Here is a 23,476-nt window from a genome sequence, read left to right as displayed (position 1 = left end):
TTAGAATAAACAAGGCATTGCGGGAAAGAGCTATTTGCATAAACTATTAAATATTGCATGGTATTACCTAAACACAGCATAAATAATTTATGAAAAGTTTTTGTTTATGCGTAGATGCTATATTTAAAGTTTATTTGCACAGCGCTTTTCACGATACAAATAGTTGCAAAACAGTTTATATTATATTTAGCAGTAGCTGATGCCCATATAACAGACATGTATTAGTGATGCAAGGTTCGCTTCATTTCCGCGAACCGGTTCTTTTCGGACAGTTCGGCTCAATGAACCGGTTCAAAAAGATTCATTGGTTCATGACGTAATCAAGCAACGTCTAATACATCACCAACATGTACAGTAAAAATCATGCAGATAGTTAATGACGTAATCAATCGGTGAAAACTTGGTATGGTATTTCAGATAATCATCCGAACCTATTATCTACATAATATTTGTATTTTGGGATGGATAGAACCTAAAGAGAAAGAAACCCGTATCCGATGAGTGAGGAGTTTTCTTCAGAAATACTCTAAAAAGGGGATGTGGCTTCACAGTGTTTTAAATGTTTCTCATAGGTGGTGGGATCAAGGGTTTAAAATCAGTCCGTCTCTTGCTGCTGAGATTCACACTGAATAGAAAGACAATGAAAAATTCCACAAAGTCATCAGATTACGTGTGGGATTATGAGTACTACTACGATTACATAGATCCAGTCTTCGTGAATGCCAGTACACTGAAGTACAACAGATGTGAGCTACTTTGAAATCCTCTTTTTGATCACAGCTCAGATAATCTAATGGCTAACTGTATTTTTTTATTATCTTAGATTCAATCGTCATAATATTCTGGATCATTCTAGCAGCATTCATTGGGTTTTTCTTCTTGATTTTGTCACTTGTATCTCACTCCAGGAAACTTCAGAGGTAAGCACGAAAGTTTCGTTTCCATCATGGCATAAACGTAGTTTTATTTATTACGCAACGTTTAATTTAAATGCGTGTCATCTGTAATGTACAAGGTGCTTTTTATATAACCATTGTTACTCTGCAATACCCAGGTAATTGATTAAAAAGGCCTCTCTATATAGTCGGCAGGACATTAATGATTAAGAACAAATATTTTATGCAGTGTATATTTTCGATGTGTTCATGCAGGGGTCCTCATGTCAAAAAATCTGGATTGCCATTGATGAAAAGCTACGGATCTCCTCACAAAAGATACAAATTAAGAAGCAACTTCAAGACGAAACTAAACCCATGATGATTTATTTAAGATTTATTTATTTAAGAGACTGCTGAGCATCTGCCATTAAACCACAATACCATGATGAATGTGTCCGTTTATTCATATAAACTTTAATTATGAAAAATAAGCTATACATTAACATGTATTTCATACAACGTTCACTGAATATTAACTACAAATAATAAGAAATAATAATAAGAATGTTTTTTTTATCCAATATTTTCAAAACAGACAAATACTGGGATTTTGGGACGTGTCAGTATCAGTAAAAAAACACTAAATAATTGTTCTATATAAATGACATTGTACCAAGTAAACTTGACTAAACCATTCACACACAAACCTGTTTGTGGCTCTTTTTTTATTTTAAACCACTGCAAAATTACAAAAAGATGCACTCAATGTTTCGAATGATTATTTTGTAAAACAATGTCATCTCATAGACAATGATTGAGCGGCGGACAGAATGTCTTTGCACATGTGCAGGACGTGAGGTTTGGGCTTTCTGATGCCTGTCCTGTTGACCAGCAGTCTGGCATGGGTCAGCAGGAGGTCAGGTGACTGCGCTCCGCTCCAGAGCTCATAGATGTACAGCGAGAGCAATTTCAGACCACTTTCTGTCAACAAAACAAGCAAACGCACAACATTAAATCAGTGGGAAAAGCAGGATGTAAAGATTATAGAGCAATCACATTCTGCTGCAGGTCAACGTGTATTTTTACTCCATTTCCATAAGGATAAAAAAAAAAAATTATAAAATCATGAAACTTTTGACTTGAGATAAAATATTTACAATTACAATTAGACTGAGTGAATTAAACGAATTAAATAAAATCTGCATGTAATGAAAATGTAAAACTATTGACTATTGAAAAATCTACTGTTCACACCATGTTCTTTTTACTTTTTTCAGCAAAAATGCATGAAATGCATCAAAACACATTGATAATGTTACAAAAAAATTGTTTTTCAATAAAGAGTCGTAATTTTTCTCTCCAAAAATATAAGCAACAGGATCACGCGACACAGAAGACTCGAGTAACGATGCAGAAAATTCAGCTTTGCATCACAGGAATAAATGACATTTTAAAGCGCCCCTATCATGGATTTTTAACAATGAATGAAAACATCCTGCAAAGTTTTAAGTCTGAAAAAAAATACAAATTCAATGTGTCGCTTTTGGAAAAAAAAAAAAAAAAAGTGGTTTGCTCGGTAACGCTATATATAAAGCATCACAAACATTGCTTTATCAGGCATTACAAGCATGTGGAATGAAAATGAGACCAATGGACCAATCAAGGGGTTTAGAAAAATGAATTGAGCGAACTGTTTGGGATTGTTGTGCAAGTAAAATAAAAAAAATGCATATTATAAGAAAATTAAAGTGTTTTTGATATGAACCTTTCATTACCCGTAATAAAGGCACTTTAAAATATATTGAATATATAAAAGGGTTATTTCAAACTAGTGATCTGATCACATTATTAGTGTTTTTACTGTATTTACGATCAAATAAATGCATCCATTTTGAAAAAAAGCATTTAAAAAGGTAGTCTATGTAGAATATGTTCAAATATATTCTCAAGCTTATATATGGAATCAGTTTAAGATTTCAATGGGCAACTCATGACATCACAGTGCTTCATGGGATTGGATGTTTTGCCAGAAACTGTTCTGATTGGTCCTGGTGGCTTTTCAGGATTATGGGTAGTGCAGTCCATCACACGTTCACTTCATTAGAAATCTAAATGCTAAAAAAAAAAAGATTTCTCTACAGAGGAAATGAATGGCTCTCTGATTGTAACCTCACCTCTCTCGGCGTCGTCATCTGTGTTTGTAAGCAAGCAGGTTCTTAACACCGTCTGGTGAAAGCCATTCAGAGAAGAGCTGTGTGCCTCCAGTAGACGGACCATGACTCCAGAGAACAGCTGCAAGGTGTCCACTGCTGAGCCATGTTCTTGACACGTCTGGTGATACAATCTTAGGAAGTCCATTCTTATGCCTTCATCCATTAGAATAGCATCTATGATACTTGTGCATGGCAGTACGTTCCTACTAAACCATTTTAAAACATCTAAGGTGCTGCGGTCATCGTAAGGACTGTCCGTTAATGTCTTGAGGGCCCACTTGAGAATTAAACACGCGGTTGCATCATGTAGGTTGCTCGACTCAGGGTTGTCCGTGGTGAAGAGTTCAGGCTTGGAACCGGAAAGCGCTTTCTCTTTGGGTTCCCAGTGTATGAGGATGTTCCTTAGAAGAGGTTTAGACTCATCCAGCAAAGCCTGCTCCGGTTTTTCCTCTTGTCCATCGACAGTTTCTGTCTGTTTTCCCATTCGAAACTGAGCGTGCTTTGCCGAGTGGCATTTTCCTTGCCCTTTCTCTCTTCCAGAGCCTGAATAAACAAGAAATGTTTAGTTAGGAACAAGAATGTGTCAAAACAAGTGATCTGTGTGTCTAACATTCATCTGGTTTCCACAAGGCCGAGGACTGGCCGTGTACACTACTGTTCAAAACTCTGGGGTTGAAAAGATTTGTTTAATGGTTTTGAAAGGAGTCGCTTTTTTCTCACCAAGGCTGCATTGTTTTTGACTAAAATTACAAAAACTGCACACTTGGGAAATATTACTACAAGTTAAAATAACACCCGCTTATGTTAATATATTTAATGTTTTATGCTGGGCCATTACTCCAGTTTTTAGTGTCAGATTATGCTTATTGATAGACAGAAAGTTTAAAATAACAGCATTTATTAAAAAAATAAATAAATCTATTTAAAAGTCTTTTCTGTCACTCTTATACAGTGATACAGATGAAAAAAACAAACAAACAAAAAAACAGGAATGCTAAAAATAATACATGTTAATGCATTTTCAGTTAAATAAATAAGCATATATATAATTAAATGCATAATAGGGCTGCATAAAGATAAATCGTGGTTAATCACATTCAAAATATACGTTTGCTTACTGTATGAAAAATATTTGTTTTTTTAAATTGCATGTATATTTATATTCGTATATAATCTATAAACATATTTGATTATTTAAAATGTACACATTTTTTCATATTTTTTAAACATTATTTATATAACTGCCGCAAAAAATGTTTTTAAATTCGTTTTTTTTTCCCTCCATTAAAATCCTATTGGTTTTGCATTTATACTACTGATACATTTTAATATTTTACCATATTCAATTTCGTTGCAAGTGCTTCCCTGTGACATTTTTGTAAAGAAAACGTAAATAAATCTTTGAAAATCAACATTACGCCACGCATATACAAAACATACAATCTTGAATATTTGTCAGGAAATAAAGTGCTACAGATCCGTAATGACATGGCAGTGTATAAAGTATGACATAACTTTTATTGGTAAACTGTGCCTTTAACCAAATCTTACCCGTCAGCTCTTTGACTCTGTGTTTGTTGATGAGAGTCTGCAGAGCAGACAGAAGTGAGGCGTCGCGGGCCAGTGTCGCCCAGCACTTCAGGAGACTGAGGACTTCAGAGCACGATAGCTTCTGTGGGTGCAGTGTAAGCCAGCCTGCCTCCTTGTAAGCCTTTAGAGCTGCCCCACAATGCACCAGGACAGAGGACAGTGTCTGCAGGAATGCCTTCATCTGACACATGTTCACACCACTCCTTATCAGGAACAGAAGAAAAGCAACATCTATCGTAATGTAATTCAGGCTTCGCAAAAGATGATGCTGAAGAGGATTGATGACATGAGTTAAACTCCGTTCACACCAAGAACAATAACTATAAAGTTAGAGATACCAGCAAACATCATTGCCTGTTCATTCTTGTCTGCTGCTTTTAAAAACACGTTTTTGAAAATGACCTCAGCATAGCTCTAATTGAATGAAAACATCCTGCAAAAATTTTAAAGTGCACCGTGCATAAAGTTACTGTTGATGTCAACATGAAAAATTCATATATTTCCTGTCCTGCACACAGACCTGCGAAAACGTGATTTGTTTTGGTCTGAATGAAAATGCTAATTCATTACCTTGCTTTAAATGAATCGACCAATTAACGGAGGGGTTTGGAAAAATTTATCGTTGGACAAACCGTTTGGAAGTCATTAAACAAATAAGGTAAAAAAATAAATGCTAATTATACGACAATGAAAGTTTTCTTGTCCTTGCAACCTGTTGTTTGGGACTCCCATAACCAAAATATGAACCTTTCATAACCCACAGCAGAGGTACTTTAAATTCCCAGGTTCGATATAGCAGGGTGGATTCTGATTGGATGTCAATGATTTTAATCGTTCCTCAGCTGGAAAAAAAAAATCGTTCAGAAAGTGATTCTAACTTTATCGTTTCTCTGTGCCTTTATACTTAAAGCCTTATTTTTTAAACTATATTGTCATCTTTATGGATATCGTCCTTGGTATAAGTCATTTACACTACCTGACACAGCTGCGTTTAAAATTGAACAGGAAGTTAAGTGCTGGGCGTCCGGTCAGAGGAGAACTGATATGGTTTCTCCCAAGGTTTTTTTTCTCCATTCTGTATGGATGGGGTTTTGTTTCCTTGCCGCTGTCGCCTCTGGCTTGCTTGGTTGGGGACACTTAACTTCTAGCAGTTTTCGTCGAATTGATTACAGAGACTATCGTCAAATTGATTACGTCTCTGCATTTAATAACAAATTGTTCAATTTCATCATTATGCATCCCTATCATTGTATTCTTCTACTTTATACCGTTCAGTGCTTTGATGCAACCTGTGTTGTTAAAAGCGCCTTATAAGTAAAAAATTATTGATTGATTATATAAATCACTGTCAACGCGAACATGTTGCACTTCAATGAACATGTACTTATTTAAATATTTAACATCTAACACCTGTTTTGGCTAAGACAATCTCATAAACCTGTTATAATATTATTATAACGAGCAGATGTTCGATCATTTATGGTCTTACCCCAGGTATTTGACGATGGTGAACATTGTGCACAGAAACTCATTGATGATTGGCAGAGGAAGACATTTGACTGAAGTCTGTGGCTCCTCTGATGTAGTGCCGTTGGCTTCTGGTTTACTTTCTTTATTACCCAGATTAGTGAACCACAGAGCATGAAGCAAGTCAATGACTGAATTCAACAACTTGCTGTCAAAAAACCTACAGGAAAGACAGAATCAGTTACTGCGGGGGCCAATGAAGTATGGCACACACCAGTGCTTAAATTAAGGTAAAGCACCCTGTTAAGCAAAATCCACTGCTCACCTCTTGCCTATTATCTGTAATATCCATGCTAAGATTCCATGTTCTTTCGTGAGGTTGTAAGCTGCTTTGTTAACAAGAGCGGTCTGCCGCAGAGCATTCAAAATCTGAATCTGGAACAGCAGAGCAGAACATTTCATCAAATCAACAATTTTCTATGGATTCCAAAACATATTAATGCCTAACATAAGTACAGTACTATCTGCAAAAACTACTGTAATTTCTTTAGGAAATCTTTGGTTGATTACTATTTAAGTAATATTAAACTATCTGTAAACTACATAGGCTTAGAGTTACTTGCACATAATTATGCATAATTAATTGTTATCATAATAGTAAGTACATGCACATGCGTTACCAAACCTTTTAAAGAATTTGGAATTATAGGTTTTTAATCAAAGTCTAGGGAAAAAAAAAACTTTAGGATACTAAAATGTTAAAACTATTATAATAATATTATATATTAAAATATTTGCAGATAATTTGTAGAGCTCATGTAGAGTTCTGCTCATACTCAAAATTCTCAGGTGCAACCCAATTACACCAATAAAGGTTATACTTTCCAGGATTTTACTTTACTTTTAATACATGTTTACAAGTTCTTTCTCATTAAAATGAATTTGAAAATATTAGAATAAAACAATACTAACAATTATGCCCAAATCAAGAAAATTAATCTCTATCCATCTATACGGACTAAAAAGGAAGTTAAGTTAAATATGGAAATAAAATATAGGTTATCAAACATTAAATTACAAAACAAAAGTTGTCAAATAATCAAAAAAAAAAAAAAAAAATACTTGGTCACATTATTTTAAGATTTAACTCTCGCTATTAACAAGCTATGACTTTTGCCTCAATACACTTCTAATACGGTGCTTATTAATAGATAGTATTGTAGTTGTTAAGTTCAAGTATCGGGGAGGATTAGGGATGCAGAATAATGTCATGCAAAATATGCGCTTTATAATTACTAATAAACAGCACATATATTAATAACATATGCAACAAGTTAACAGTGAGAACTAGTCTCTACACTAAAGATCTCATTGTATTCTACAAATAGTTGAAATTCTCCTTCTGCATCCTATTTAGACCAGGAAAGAGCACACTTACAATCGACACCTGAATATAACGGAAGTCAGAGTTCACATTAACCCACATTATGTTGCTTTGCTCACTAAAACCCTAATTAAAGAAAAACAGACACAGATTTTTGGGTCAAACGCTCCAAGCGCACCTGAGAGGCCTGGTCACAGAGCGGCGTGCTTGCGAACCCCAGCATGGTCTGATAGACGCCTTGTTTCTCACAGATTTCGTAACAGTGCTTGTCCCGAACCCCTTCTTCCAGCACGCTCAACACCCACTCACGGCCATGTTTGCACTGGACGGAGAAACAACACTTATCACTGTTTTGTCATTGAGACTTCAGCAAGCAAAACATCAGCTGGTTCCAGACACTTCTTAGCAAGTACATTTTTGAACGTATACTGTACAAGCACATTTTGCATTTTTTATATCTGATATTTCGTTACCTCCAGATCAAAGCTGTAGAAGAGTCTGAAGAAGTCAGGAACTCTTCTGAGATCCAGAAACTGAGTTCCCAAAAGAAACTGGCTTAGCACCAAGTACATGTATTCCTCTGCAGAGGGGGGAAAAAAGTGGAACACGTGGTTTTGGCAGATTTATGTATTAAAATGTCACGTATGGCTCTATGAACTCACTTACCAGGTTTCAAGATTTGTTGAGCAACTTTGGTTATGTAGGCCACGTGCACATTTGGCATCCTTAGATTTTGCTTTGGGATCCCGTTCTTCACGGTGTCGAGCAAGTACAGTAGCTGGATGGTATAAATCAACATTATACTGCATTACATTACATTTCACTGTATTATTTTATAACATTATAAATACGTCTCAAAATTGTTTCAAATAGCATGAAATATCGGGGGGGGTAAAGACAGCTTTAAGAACCTAAAGAATCTAATTATTAAAAGTTAGTTGATAATAGTAGACAGTGAAAGTTCTCTACATGTTTCTTCTCTTTGAAGCGAGCGCCCTCGAGGTGCTGATAAAAGGATCCCAGTACTTGATACGCTGCGGCCCTCACTTTAGGGTCATAGCTGCTCAGGGCCGCCACGGTGACGCCCAAAGCATGACTGGAAACAAACTTCTGACAGTCTACCGCACACTCTGAACAGAGAGAGACAGATGACAGCACAGGTTAACAAAAGTAAACATGATGCATGACCTTTAAGAAGCAGGTTTCCAGGCAAAGGATGAAGTAAATGTAAATGTTTACACACAAATTGAGTCCGACGGACGAAGTAGATTAAAAGTATTATGGGCATGTCTCATCTGGTTACCTGGTCGAAGGATGAAGCTGAACAAAGGCAAGAGGAAGCAGGGGTCATACAGAGATGACAAATCTAGAGAATGCTTGCCTTCCTGTGCGTAGGACAAGCTTTTATTCTCCTGTAGAAAGAGAGATATATGCTGATCATGCATTATAAAGTGTAAAAATCGTTATTTTTTGTCTATTTTTTTTACATAGTTAAAAGTTAAAATCAATTGTTCTCCCTCAAATGATTTTAAACGGCATGATTTATTTTTATATGAAAAGGAAATTCTCAATTACATGCCGATCCTTTTAATACAGCAAAAGCATGTTAGCAAGTCCATTAACTTTTAGTCTGTTCTTTAAACAAAGATATTCGTAGGAATTGTTTTTAAATGGTAATTCATGACATGAAATTTCTTCTTAAGAGAAAATAAATAAAGGTTTATTTATTTAAATTAAAAGCTGCTATTCTTAAAATACTGTTATGGTAAAGGAATAGAAACAAAAACGTGCAGAAAATTAACTCGTGGATGAGTTGGTTTCTTCATTGCAACAGATTTGAATTCATCATTGCATCTCTTGCTCACAATGGATCCTCAGCAGTGAATGGGTGCCGTCAGAATCCAAGCAGCTGACTGAACCATCACAATAATTCACAAGTAATCCAACAACTCCAATCCACCAATTAAAAATTAACAAAAAAAACAGATCCATCATTAGGGCTATTAACTACTATTATCATCATTAAACTATTGCTTGTGGCATAAAACACCAGACTGACATTGTGTGGATGACCTTTGGATTATTGTGATGTTTTTGATCAGCTGTTTGGACACCCATTCTGACGGCACCCATTCACTGCAGAGCAACCATTGGTGAACACGTTACGTAATGCTAAAATTGTCCAAATCTGTTCAGATAAAGAAACAAACATCTACATCTTGGATGGCCTTTAAAAGGCAGATATATTAGCAAACTACATAATAATGCATGTAATTTAGTTCTGTTTTAGTCAGCTTGTTAGTACCTGAGGGATGATGCATCGCTGCTGTGGGAAGTGTGTGACGGTGTTTAACATCCTGTCTGCAGTGAGCAGTGACAGCAGCTGCTCTGAGCTGGGCTTCTGCCACAGTGAATGTCCCAGGCTCTTCCGGGCTTTATGGTGCTCTACCGCGGCAGGGCCCCACAGCACATACCTGACAACAAATAGACGCGAATAACATTTGCACTAAAAACCACCATTTTCCGTTAATGGAATTTGTGTGAGGTGAAAAACGCTTGACGACGTACTGAAACTCTGCGAGACTAATGTTGTTCTTCTCGTATTCCTGGAGGAGGAGTAAAATCTTCTGATCTGTGTAAATCAAACGATTTTACTAAATCGCATAACTGACTTCATCACCAATCCAAATCAGGTGAACCGAGTCTAATGGACACGTCTACCTGTTGTGTTCAGCGAAGCTCCATATGCACCAAGAAGCACAAGGAAGTGATTGATGTTACAAACTTCAGGACATTTCTTCACCAGCATAAGCAGGAGAGAAACCAACGACTCTGGGGAGGGGACAAAAAAGTTTTTAGATTTAAAACAAATATAGGTTATTTGAATATGGGTAGGTAATAGTAATAGGTAAATAGGCAATAGGGATGAAACATACAAACAACAATGTGCTCCATCTATAACTTCATATGTAATCTACGCATGTTCATCTTGAACTGTTTAATATAAGCTTTTGGGTCATGTTTTCAGAAGTGCCACTGAAGAACAACCTGTTGATATTGCTGTTCTTTACTTCATTACCTTTAGTCAGATGAGGACTGTCGGATTCATCCTGCGTGGCCAGCATTGTGGGTAAGAACAGAGAGTGACTGGTGCTCATCATGTGGATGGTAGCCAAAGGCAGGAGCTCTCTGGGGGTCCCTGGTGTTCCATACATGACCTCCACCAGTGCAGTTAAGGTGCCCAAAAAGTTAGGGTCACGGTATCGATATCTGAGAGTGGAATTGTTTCATATGTTTTAATCATCCAGAACAGACGCTGAAACTTGTCAGCTGGTAATTTAGTAATTCGTTTTCCTCCAATTCGGTTTTGATTATTAAGAGAAAAACACTTACTTCAGTCCAGATTTAACAAAGGTGTTCCAGTCTGATGCAGTGATATTTTCAGGAAAGATCTGCAATAAACCCAACATGCAGTATATATCAATTTTTGCCAAGTAATATTATGGTACTATTTAAAACAGTATATCTAACCTTTTTCAACTTTCAACCCATTTTAATCTAGTATCATTGAAAAATACTGACATTTCATTTAGAAAGGAATAGGACAAGCTTAAGTACTGTTTAAACTCACAGAAATTATGCTGAAACTGGATGTTCATCTATCTAGAAAAGTAAGATAACAACGACCGTACTGACTCACCAGGAGTGACTTGAGTCTTGTCAATATGATCTCTTCATGATGGGATTGTGAATCTTTCTGTTCTTTATATGCAGCAGAAAGCCAGAGGAGAGCAGCTGAAAGCAGAGCTTTCCTCCACTGAGACAGTTCCTCTGAATCTGACAGCTTTTCGCCGATGCAGTCTGCCAGCTTCCATCTGAAACGAGATGGAAACTTTGAAATCCTCAAAGCTTTGGTTGAAGCGTGTATTACACAAAATTTAAGCCACAGGCTTTCTGATTTTACCTTTCACTGCTGTCAGGATTCTGAAGGATGGCAGGTAGATCATTTATTAGTGGTTTGAGGTCAGAGGTCACAGCAGCCAATCGGATGAGGCCGGACAGAACCTCCACGTGCAGGCCGAGCATAACCCCAACTTCTCCTCGCTGCACTGTGTGCCACAACTCAGACAGTAATGCTTTTTTCAGTGCCTTCAGCGCTGACTTTTGAACTGTGCAAGATGACAAAAGAGACAACATAAAGCAAACTTATGGAATTATATTATTTAATATGTTTTTGCCACTGCTATGAAAGCAGCAGTACTGACTATCTTTAGGGCGGATGGGATCATCAACGGCGGCTCTCCTCAAATACGCATTGAGTAAAAACAGGAAGCTGCTGTTTCGGGAGCTGATCTGTGGTAGGTTAGATGCTTCCAGGCACCAGAGCTCAAAGCTGAGGACGTGTGTAGAGCAGTTCTCCAGAAGAAGAACCCCCATGGCCTGAGCCGAAGGGCTTTCTCTCTGGATGCAGTGCAAGAGAACATCTGTCTGAATGAGTTTGGCACTTCCTGGCTCCTGGGTGAGCACCTAGAGAGAAACGTTTTTTTTTTTTTTTTTAAAGTGTGCAAATCAGCCATGATATCAATGAGTGCATAATTGCTACGTTATAAATGCAAGCAAAACATCAATTCAAAACATCATCAGGCTAAAACTGACAATTTTGGAGAGTTTGGGGAGATTGAAATAGGCCCAAAAATATTGCTCCGGCTTCTAAACACCTTCAAACTACTATTGTTTGGTCCATTGAAGTAAATGTGTTCTGGGTCTCCTTCTTTGACATGGAACTATTGTCTATTTTCTTTGTTCACTCTGTTGAGTTCAGAGAAGAGTAAAAATATTAACACGCCCATCTTCATGAAATAAATTCTAATCGAAGCAAACAAGCCCATTTCGTCATGTTTAATCTATAAAGCTATCTACTATATAAAAGTGCTATGTATAAAGTGCAAGCAATGTTATTTGTGATTTTTGGATGTGTTTGTTTGTACACACATATCTACATTGCCGTTTTCTCACCACCGTTATGTTTGTCCAGTTTATTTTGTTACTGGGAAGAAAGACATATTCACAGGTTTTCTGCAGAATTTCTGGATAAATTTGAAACTTCAAGCATCTCTTCAGTACTTTTTAATTTAATTTAATTTTAATTTATTAAATAAAAATATAACTTTGCCTTCTACTCACACCGCAATAAAATAAGAAAGATATTTATTCTAGTTAATTCAACCAATTACATTTTATTACATTTCTCAGAAAACATTTAAATTTATATCTTCATTTAGCCTTTTAAAATGTATTGATTTATTTGTATTGGAAAACAAGACAAAAATACAAAAAAATGTTATGGCGTGAATTTATGCCAGTAATTTCTGCTCCAGCTGAACACCCTACATTGTGGAAGGGTGAAGTTATTCAAAATGCTTTATTACCTCAAGAAAAGCACTTGGCTGTGCCTGTGAGTATATGGGGGGTTTGAGCGAAGTGTACCTGTAGCAGGAAGTCCTCAAGCTGCATGCAGTGGCTGGATGTGAGGAGAGCGGCCAGACCTTGCAGGTGGGCCTGAGACAGAGCAACGGAGCTGCTGCGGTCTTCAGAGAAGCGTCTCACGCTGTCCGAGAGCAGCTTCAGGACCGCATTGCCGTACACGCTCAGCTGATTCTCAGGGGCCACAAGACACTTCTGAGGAAGCAAGAGCAGGGTGGACACCACCTCCTTCAAGCTTGATGGGTCAATGTAATCGTGAAGAGCCAGGAGCGCTCGGACAGAGAGGGATTCCTTTTTGGGACAACTTCTGAAAAGCAGCAGGGGTTTTTGAGTGACGCATAAAACAAAAAAACAGATGCTTAATCGTAATAAAGCAAAATAATTATTCATATTTTAAAAAATTAAATAGGCAAACAGGCTGTTTACAGGGAATACTACCACATTGCATAGTATTACAGCATAATACATCCCACAATGCAATATGTCTGACCATACATCTAGTGTAGGGTTAGAAATTGACAGACCACTGTACGGTCAAAAGTTACAACAGTTTTTTTGTAAAATGTGTTAAACACGCTGAACCATAACCGTACTGTTTGTGGACAGTAAGATATTATTTTAAAGAACAATTAATTTACATTTATTAAATAAATAACCTATGACTAATCTGTTTTGCGTGAAGTAGTCCTTCGAATTGTAATTAACCCAAAATATATTCCTCAAATGTTGTTGTGAATGGTGCGACACATACTTGCTTCTCTTTTCTTGGAGTTCTTTGAGAACGGCTCTCTGTGCTGCGGTCAAATATGCGCCTATGAGGTCTAAAGAGTCCAGCTCTCGGAGCGCAGTGGCACTGGACTCCAGCAGAGCGATCGTCATCTCTGTCAGACGGCCGCAGAGCTGCTTCAGCCTCACTGGATTCAAGGAGTGAGGAGGGAAAGAGCTCTGCTCCAGAGCCAGAAACCACTGCTCCACCACGGGGTGTTTAAACACTGACCTGAGGACCGCCAGCAGGATCTGGAAGAGAAGAGACCAACGATGTAGAGTTTCACCATACTGAACTGCCATCTCATTTACATTTCTACAAGTGATTTGTCTTATTAGGTTTGTGAAAGAACCCTCCGATGAAGATCAAGGTTACCTGTTCGACGTTCTGAGCAGGTATGTGGCTGGTTTCGAGAAAGAGTTCTGCCTCGTTCTGCTGCTCTGCGGGTGCAGGTCGTGTTTCTGAGCTCAACAGCTTCAGGATGAGAGAGTTCAGCACGGTCATCAGACTGCCCAGCACCCCCGCTGCGCTCTCTTTGGGGAGCTACAGGTAAACACAGGGACAGTAGCTGAGGAGGCATTCCCAAAAGGTTTAGTCAGCTGAATCAATTTGAACTAAAATAATTATTTAAAGGACCCCCTGAGTTATTTCAATAATCTAACAACATATTCGCATGTTTATGGTTCTCTGATGTTGGCGTATTGTTAACACAACATCCAAGTATCCAAACTAAATATTTTTAATAGTCACTTTTTATACTTTTACACTTTTAATAGGCAATTTGATTTTTTTAATCATTTTAATTATTCACGCACAAACAACTCCTGAACTGTCTGCAGAGTTATTATAGCTAACTAAAACGTAAGATAAAAATAAAAGCAAAACATTTGCTATTTGTAATGACATTAACAAACAAAAATAATAATAATAATAATAAAAAATGAATAACTATTCAAACGTGGTTTACTATATACACACACACATATATACACATACATATACATATACATATATATATATATATATATATATATATATATATATATATATATATATATATATATATATATATATATATATATACACACAGATTTATCTGTTTTCACAAATTATCTCTTTATATAAATTTACATATAAACTTACAAAGTCTGAATAACCTCTTTTTATAGTGTTTCGCTGTCTAAATATACTAATTAAATTACTAAAATATTTCCATTGATACATTGCATTAATAGCATTTAATTATTAAAGGTTTTCTAAAACATTCAAGGGGTAGTAAACACAAAAAAGAACATTCTTTAACACTTCAAAAGAGTAACACTGATTAACTATTAAGTATGAGATTTCCCTCAAATTCTTAATTTGCTGCTTATTAATATTTAGAGCGGTAGTTGTTACGTTTAGGTATTGGGTAGGATTAGGAATGCAGAATAAGGACATGTAGAATAAGACATTAACATATATATTAGCTATAAATGGCTAATATTCTAGTAATACGCATGCTAATAAGCAGCTAATAGGTGTGACTGTAAAATAAAGTGTTACCAAGTTTTACCGAAAATTCTCATCAAATCATTTACTCATCCTTCTGCCAAAACAAAAAATTTCTTTCGTCCGTAGAACCTCAAAAATGATACTTTGAGAAATGTTTTGCTTTGTTTTTCCCCACACAATGAAAGAGCTCTATCAAAAGCTCACCAAGATCTTAGGTTATCAACGTTCTTCAAAATATCTTTACGTTTCACAGAAGAAAGACTGGCATGCAGGTTTGGAATGACATGAAGAAGGGCGAGTAACAAACAGAATGTTCGCAGTGAACTATCCCAATGAAACGGACGCTACGTGCAAACTTTATAGTATATTCCTGAAAGGCTGAATTACCGAATCGAAAGTAAGCACGAAGCTTCTGAGGTAGAGAAGCACTTGACTGACAGCCGCTGGGAACCGGGACACATCCAGAGTATTCAGAGCTTTGTGTGCGGCCTCCTCAAAAGAGTCCCGTATGAAAGCACTCGCTCCTTCACTAAAGGATGCCTTCAGCAGTGAGGTGAAGTCAGTGCCAGATGGACCATCCGTGAAACTTTCAGTCACAAACTGTAAATTAAATGTAAATGTAAAAAAGTAATTACATGTAAAATTTGTACAAAAAAATAAATAAACTGGTTATATATATATATATATATATATATATATATATATATATATATATATATATATATATATATATATATTTTTTTTTTTTTTTTTTTTCCTCAATTAAATAATATTACTTATTATTTAATTTTTATATATTATTATATTTTATATAATTATTATTTTACTTGCACTTTACCCAGTATATTCCTCAAATATGAAAAGGAAATATAAAATACATACATTTTCTACAAATATTTGAGTACATTTTGTTCAAAACAATAGAAAAATTCTATAAAATTATCTGTGTCTGCCAGATTTTTGATGTTTCTGTTCCCACAGTACAAGAATACACTACAGAGTGCAAATTTGCTAATAGACTGTCCTTTATCTATACGCCAAATTTCAGAACTTTTTTGTGTCTTTTTTAGGTCTTTAAGCTGCCATGTATTTAAGAGAAGCAGTACCAGAAAAAGAAAAAGAAGAAGGTGTGAAGGACTCACCAGGCTCTCTTGTGTATGTTTGGGGAGCCACTGAGAGTAGTAGTGGTAGAAAGCGACGACAGAGGCGTGAGGAGAGCGCGAGGCACCTGACGCATTCAGCTCTTTATCGTAGTGCTGGAGGGTCAGACACAGAGCCAGCGGGTCCCTCTGATAGTGCAGAACATCACACAGCACTGCAGCCATGTACTCAAACACCACACCTGTACCACGGAGCACAGCTTTTACCATACTAAACATCACATTAACACCAGCGCAACGAAAACACAACTGTCCAGCACTACAGAACATAATTCTCATAATAATAACAATGTGCAAAAAAGGTGACAGTTATTATTATTACTATTATTAGTAGCAGTATTTTCTTTATTTTATTCAAATTATACATTCTAACTATTTAATTTTGCATTTATTTTATTAAAATATTACAATACAAAATTAATACAAATATATTGCTGTAGTAAAAATACTAAAAATAACATTTAATAATAATAATCATCATCATCATCATAATAACAACCTTACAGGTTAAAAAACAGGTTGCCTTTATTTCATTGCTTTCAAATATTTAACCAAAGAGCTTTTATTTTGAATTAAAACACATATCTTACATTTTCTATGCTTCTGTTTTTGTTGAAAGCCCATTCTAAAAAACATAATAATAATAATATTAATAATAATGATGATGAATATGATGATGATGATATTATTGTCAATTTAATTTTTTATTTTATTAAATTATAACAATAAAAAAAAAAAAAATAAATCAATGGAATGGATTTGAATAACAATACAATACTTCACAAATAGACCTTATATATAAGTCTACATATATGTCAAAAAAAATAATAAAGAAACAAAGAAACAAAGAAATAAATAAAAAGGAAAAAGATTGCAAATAGCAAATAGAAAAATTAAATATTTTTCAGCAAGATTTTCATGCAAAACAATTTTCAATGTGTACACGCAAGCCACAGCTCTGTTGTCCGATTTTACCTTTCCCATCTTTAAAATTCTCTGGCAGTTTGTTGCGAACCTCTAGCACAGCTGGCACAATGGCACTAAACGGGAACGTCTGGAGGATAATGTCCTCAGTGAGCGAAGGTCCGATCTCCTCAACGTCCCCTTCACTGCCCTCCATTATAACGTCAACCATGTCGAGCACATCTAAAACACGGCAGAATACGCACATTTAAACAACCCAGATGAACTCGTTCTACAGATGCTTATGTAAAAGGTGCATGGCTGCTGACCGTCGATGTGTGATATAGGGATGCTGGCTTCATCTCCCTCCTGGCCGCTCAGATTCGCCTGTACATACGCTGCCTCCTGAACCATATTTGCTGCTTTCTCAGTGTACACGTGTGGGTTACACACCACTCGCATCAAAACCTGTCACACAGCATGGTTGGAAAGTACTAAATGACAAAATATCAACTCTTTTTATTCAGAACTCTAACGTGACTCTATAAGAGCCCAGATGAAGGCAGTTAGAATCCAGTACATGGTCTAAAAACTGTATAACGGTCTCCTGCTGGGATGGGTCCAAAAGCGCCAGATGATCCAACCATAGCTCCAGCTCCTTCCACGTGTGCTCAAACACGCCGCTGTCCCGCAACACCTAGAAAGCAGAGGAAAAGAAATTCTGTGGCTAATCCTGAACCATCACGTCAGTCCAAACCAGTGATCCAATGACTCATCAACTTCTAAAAGTAGAAGAAAAGTGTAGAATGGTAAAATGAAAAGAAAAAAAAGATGGTGTTCGATCTGACTATTCCCTACTCGCTAAAACAAAAATCTATTTTACTGTGTTCTTTGCATACTTTCTCTGTACAATTTATTTGTATCACATTAAATGAATATACCCCGAGTATAAAGGTATATTAAGTAATCATTTAATCAAAGTTTAAATCATTACCTGCTTCACAACGAATGCTTTAACACAATCGTTGTTCAAACATTAGCAGTGTGAAAAAAAATATTACAACAAAATTACATAACCATTAAAAACCTTTATAAGGTGAAGATACATGCATATAAATCTTTTATAAGATTTCAGAATAAGAACACTGTCATTTGGGTTTAATTTGGGAGTAATTATTAACAGAATTTAAATTTTTCTGTAGACAGTTCCTTCCTTACTATTATTATTATTATATTACATTGTATTATTTTTATAATATTCTAAATAAACTCTCTCTCTCTCTCTCTCTCTCTCTCTCTCATATATGTGTGTGTGTGTGTGTGTGTGTGTGTGTGTGTGTGTGTGTGCTTTTCTGTTGTTATGAGAATGAAACTTACTTTTAGCACCAGCATCCTGGTTGAAGTCTTCAAGTAGTTACTGTTACTACTTACAAACATTTTAAGTAATAAATAGAAGACAGATTTCTCTCCTTTTTCAGAATCTGGAGCAGGTAGATTCTGTGTTTCAGGAGGAAAAACAGGGAAAACATAATGATCTTAAGCTTAAAGAGAAACAAGATGAACATTCTGTAACACAATAACACAAATGCGATCGTAGGGACCTTGAATACAAATAAAAATAAACCTTACAAAAGTTTTTACCTGAACATGAAACCAGGAGAATTTGCTCGCAGGAAGTTCCAAAGCCAGCTGTAGAATTTGATGCTGTAGAACTGGAGGAACTTCCTGTTTCATCCCACTCTCCGTCACTATGCCTGCAAACGTTTTAATTAGTCATTTTCTCCTTCTCGAACTATTGTATTTGTTATATCTGTTCTCAATCGACGTCGTACCTTTTAGGAGTTTGCTGAAGTCGAATCTGCTCTGGCTGACGAGGTGAGGCACCACCCTTTGGTACAAACATATCACCTGGAGCAGCAGAGCCTTCACCAGGATGAGCTGCGGATCGTCCTGCCGTGCTGTTTGAGATAAAAAAAAATAAATAAATTTCAGAATCGTTGTGCTTGAACAATAACAAGTCTACAGCTACAAAAAAAAAGCATCAACTATTTGGTTATTACGGTGTTCTTCGCTCGGTTTCTGTTCTGCGCCCATCGTCTTCACTGCGTCGTCCTTCTCCTTTGAGTTCGATTGCCAGCTGAAAACAATGGACATCATGTCCGGTAGAATCTGTGGCAGCAAAAATATGATTACTCCATTAAGAAATAAGACGATAACATGATAACCCTCCTGTTTTCCCACCACCCTCACCTTGCTCAGCGCCTCTCGGTAAAGCTGCACAAACTCCTCCATCACGGCAGGGCCGTAAACGCCTGAACTCTCCCACACTGTTTTGTCCAGACAGCGCTCCATGTTTTTCTGGGCTCGCTTGAGAATAAATGCCAGGAGGGAAATCGTTGTGTGCTGGACCACTAAGTTGGGTAACTATTAAAGAAAGCAGAAACATTTTAAATAATGTTGAAGAACGATAAGAACATGACTGCACAAAAAGTTGTAATAAATTTTCACAATATTGCAGTTTTACTGTATTCTTGATCAATTGTAACAGTAATGCACAACTCAAATTGTTTTGAAAACGCATCAGCTTCTGATATGAATTCATTTGGATTGAAACACTAATGCTAAAATCAGCAGCTGTGCATCACAGCTTGTGATTGGTTGAATCTACCGCTTACTTGGAGACCTGAAGTGAAGAAGGCTTTATTGCACACTGAAGGAAGAGACGTGACCAACACCATAGAGAGTAGACGAGGCAAAGGAATCATTTCACTCATCTGGAAAGCATTGGACACCTCCGGCTGAGCCTCATAAATCTACAACAATAAAAACCAAAATCTGTAAAGCATTTCCGAGTTTCATTAAGGCAAAAGGATCCACAATATAATTAAAGTTCAAACTAAACAAAAGCACTCCATCCCATGACACAGTATAAAACTGAGATACTTGAATCAAATTTTAAATTAGCTCATTAAGTGGATAAGATTCTTGGTATAAGTTTTTCCTGGAGGGCACCGGCAAATGCGTACAAAGTCTTCAGACTCACTTTCTTGAGTAGACTGATGTTCTCCAGCCAGGTGTTCTTGTTTCGTGGACTGAATGAGAAACTGGTTTCTTTAAAGTATCTGGTCAGTACATCAGGACTGGTCTTCAGAACACTAACAACCAGCTCTGCGACCATCTCATCCTCGGTCGCCTGCTTCAGCCCCACCAGGAACTGCAGAAGAACAATGTTTCCAGCTCTGGATGGACACAAGGAAGTGATAAAAGAACAATGAGGGCTTGACCTTATTTCTTACACAATAAAAAAAAAAGAAGAATCAAGACTTGCCTTCCAACGGTGCCAAGACTCGGGTCATGAAAACTAATGCCATGTTTTCGAGAGCAGCAGAGGTCCAGCAGGAAGTTATGCACCAGCTCCCTCACAATACGTTTACCTTCACCTTCATCCTTTTTGTTCTAAAAGATGGTGAATACAAAAAGCATGTTGGTGCACCCCTGACTGTACAAAACCCTACCTCTGCCGACTGAGGTCTAGAACAACCCCGTCTTTATTTCAGGAATCCAAAAAATGGTTGTTCCAATGAAATAATCATGCTCTTTATTAGAGAGATGATGTTGTTGAGCTTCCACTGTACCTTTTTCTCAGATACGCTGACGTCCATAATCCCGTTCCATTTATAGAGAGCGGCAATCTGTCCTAGGATGTAAGAGCTAAAGAAACGCACCTTCTGAGTTTTCGTGATGGACTTATTCTGCACAACCTATGGCCAAATGGATGAAAAAGTTATGACATTTATGGACAGCACCTCACTTTTGCAATTGGCATTCACGATGGAAGGGGCTTACTCTGGTTTGCAGGGTGGACAGAATCAGATTTACAATGGACAGCCTGTCTTCCTGAAGCCCAGTGGTCAAGATTTCAGCCAAAAAATCTAGAGATGACAGAAAAACAATCATTTAAAACCACCTGAAGGCACGATCGATAACGCACGCAGATGGAGTATGTTGATACCTTTAGCCTCCAGTATCTGGCCGATAGCTGTATTGTCTCCAGACATCAGGAATGAAAGGACAAACTGTATGTAAGCCATTCTAACGTCTGACTTTCCCTGTAAAATTAACAATTGTTAAGTTGCATTTTAGCGTCTGCTGAATGGATAAATGCTAATGTTATGTAAAAGTTACGTGCTATTTACAGTTTTGTCTCTTCTCCGTGCGAGGCTGATGATTCCTTTACTGAAGTGCATTTGACTGAAGACGTCCCTCGCGGCCTCCGCACCCTGAGATACCAAAGCAGACAGGAAACACAGACACTGGCGGACAAACCTGTCCAAATAAGAAGGTACACAGAGTGCATTTAAAGCATTTTAAATTATTTATTTCGCCCGCTTTCATCGTAGCGCACCATAGACAATACCACGAAATAAATCCAAATACCCGATTAAGATTTGCGTAAGAGATACCTGTGATTCTCCGAATGCAGGGACGAAATCAGAAGTTTCATGTGAGTAGACACAGTCTTCCTGACTATGTTGGAGCCCACCATGCTGAACTGAGACAGATCACTGGCCGTCCGAAGCAAAATCACTTCTAGACTCTGAAATATTAGCATCACCTACAAAATGCATAAAATAGAATGCAAGCTGTAATTATGATGCAGAATTTTACACTGAAGTAAATGGAAGATTGTGTAGTTTGGTTTCCAGGGAATGCAGTGTAAGTTGAATAAAAGCTTCTGCCAAATGCATAAATGTAAATTTAATGTAAAATCTTAATCATTTTTAATGAGATAATGCAGTGAGGCCAAGATTGCATAATGTTTTACGTACTATTTATTGAAAATAAACACCCATTATTCAGTGTTAAAAAAGGTACATTATTGCAATCCAAACAGCATATATATATATATATATATGTGTGTGTGTGTGTGTGTGTGTGTGTGTGTGTGTGTGTGTGTGTGTGTGAATAACACACATTTTTTTAGGTAAACAATGAAATTAAAGAACGAAACACCAGTACTAGTTAATAAAATATAAACAAACTAACAAATAGATTAGATAGATAGATGGATAGATAGATAGATAGATAGATAGATAGATAGATAGATAGATAGATAGATAGATAGATAGATAGATAGATAGATAGATAGATAGATAGGTAACTTACTTCAGAATCTGACATATTTTCCCCAAGTAATGCGAAAATTTCTGAACATTCAACTGAAATTTTTATGTATCCTTCGACAACATCATACATTTCTGCGGATGGAAGTTTCTTCGCAATTCTTATGAAGGTCTCCAAACCTACATTACATTCACAAGAAAGTTTATGATTAAGTACAACGTTACCATTTGTTTTCTTATTTGCTTTATTGTATGTATTTACGTCCTCAATTAGTGCATGAGTTCATTTCAATGTAGAAAAAAGTATATAAATTCTATGTTTTTACTGTAACTACAGACAGTTCCGAACACCATAAAATGTGAAAACAAAATAAAAGTCTGGAATAGCGAACACTGGACGGGTGATATTTAGCATGTACAGAAAATTATCGAGCATTTTCAAATAAAACATAAAAAGTGCAACACATGATGGGTTTTCTTCTGTAAGCAGATGACTGACCAGCTAAAATACGCTTACCCTTTAGCGCTTTCGTTGAATCCTTTAGCATGGATTTGAAGACCGCGCCAGTAAAACTGCTTTCGTCTGTTTTGGTTTTCTTAGATGTTGTGGGGGACTCGGGAGGATCTTCATTTTGACGTTTAGTAGCCATTGCTGTATCTCACTGTAAATGAAAACAGACACATGGAACAGCGGAAGTGTAAAACTAGAGCTACGGAGGAGCAAACACACGTGGAAACGCTTGTCTCATGAATATTAATTTTGACGTGCTGACGTATCTCTAGAGCGTCACGAAAACTCGTTAATATTTATTAAAAAGCGTATGGCGGTATATGCTAATAATTCAGGATTTTGGTCAGAATCCGTTTTTTTCAAACCTTGCAGCGAAAAGGCTAACATTATCACTGAAGTCATATTAGTAATTAGTTACTGCAAAAAGTAATGTTATTACTTACAGTCTAAACAGCTAAATCTAGTATAAAGCCGACATGGTATAGTATAAACCCGTAGGTCTG

General features: G+C 36.7%; 2 protein-coding genes across 2 annotated transcripts; one reads left to right on the top strand and one right to left on the bottom strand.

The window, feature by feature from the left end:
• The first annotated feature begins 593 nt into the window (after window positions 1–593).
• On the top strand, window positions 594–1,293 carry LOC122359119 (melanocortin-2 receptor accessory protein-like). Its single transcript, XM_043259292.1, has 3 exons — window positions 594–746; window positions 824–920; window positions 1,152–1,293. Exons 1-3 carry the CDS (start codon window positions 641–643, stop codon window positions 1,255–1,257), a joined length of 309 nt encoding a protein of 102 aa, XP_043115227.1. The 5' UTR covers window positions 594–640; the 3' UTR covers window positions 1,258–1,293.
• Window positions 1,294–1,332: 39 nt separating this feature from the next.
• Window positions 1,333–23,201, bottom strand: urb1 (URB1 ribosome biogenesis homolog). Its single transcript, XM_043259291.1, has 41 exons — window positions 22,980–23,201; window positions 22,506–22,642; window positions 21,803–21,954; window positions 21,536–21,665; window positions 21,352–21,448; window positions 21,186–21,271; window positions 20,975–21,100; window positions 20,668–20,795; window positions 20,383–20,578; window positions 20,015–20,152; window positions 19,590–19,763; window positions 19,400–19,508; window positions 19,172–19,297; window positions 18,981–19,093; window positions 18,717–18,836; window positions 17,920–18,036; window positions 17,669–17,807; window positions 17,412–17,582; window positions 16,419–16,618; window positions 15,664–15,876; window positions 14,158–14,325; window positions 13,768–14,033; window positions 13,020–13,323; window positions 11,798–12,059; window positions 11,497–11,701; window positions 11,233–11,407; window positions 10,926–10,984; window positions 10,612–10,802; window positions 10,254–10,364; window positions 10,101–10,164; window positions 9,838–10,006; window positions 8,836–8,944; window positions 8,502–8,662; window positions 8,199–8,310; window positions 8,006–8,112; window positions 7,711–7,854; window positions 6,474–6,583; window positions 6,171–6,368; window positions 4,643–4,884; window positions 3,053–3,634; window positions 1,333–1,859 (listed from the first exon to the last, which is right to left on the bottom strand). The coding sequence occupies exons 1-41, from the start codon at window positions 23,110–23,112 to the stop codon at window positions 1,675–1,677; spliced, it is 6,729 nt and encodes a 2,242-aa protein (XP_043115226.1). The 5' UTR covers window positions 23,113–23,201; the 3' UTR covers window positions 1,333–1,674.
• Between the last annotated feature and the right edge of the window lie 275 nt (window positions 23,202–23,476).

Source organism: Puntigrus tetrazona, chromosome 15 (assembly GCF_018831695.1).
Source record: "Puntigrus tetrazona isolate hp1 chromosome 15, ASM1883169v1, whole genome shotgun sequence".
In the NCBI taxonomy this organism is placed as follows: domain Eukaryota; kingdom Metazoa; phylum Chordata; class Actinopteri; order Cypriniformes; family Cyprinidae; genus Puntigrus; species Puntigrus tetrazona.
Note: the sequence above shows the minus strand (reverse complement) of the source record. Positions and strands in the feature narration are given on the sequence as shown.

Bases quoted from the DNA above. Each gene is read 5' to 3' on its own strand.
- urb1 (XM_043259291.1), bottom strand. From the start codon at position 23,112: ATGGCTACTAAACGTCAAAATGAAGATCCTCCCGAGTCCCCCACAACA. The intron at 21,272-21,351 runs GTATCAACATAC...TGTCATCTCTAG, and splicing joins CCAGATACTGGAGGCTAAAG to ATTTTTTGGCTGAAATCTTG. The intron at 10,365-10,611 runs GTAATGAAGTAA...TCCCCTCCCCAG, and splicing joins CAGTCCTCATCTGACTAAAG to AGTCGTTGGTTTCTCTCCTG.
- LOC122359119 (XM_043259292.1), top strand. From the start codon at position 641: ATGAAAAATTCCACAAAGTCATCAGATTACGTGTGGGATTATGAGTAC. The intron at 747-823 runs GTGAGCTACTTT...TTATTATCTTAG, and splicing joins TACACTGAAGTACAACAGAT to ATTCAATCGTCATAATATTC. The intron at 921-1,151 runs GTAAGCACGAAA...GTGTTCATGCAG, and splicing joins CACTCCAGGAAACTTCAGAG to GGGTCCTCATGTCAAAAAAT.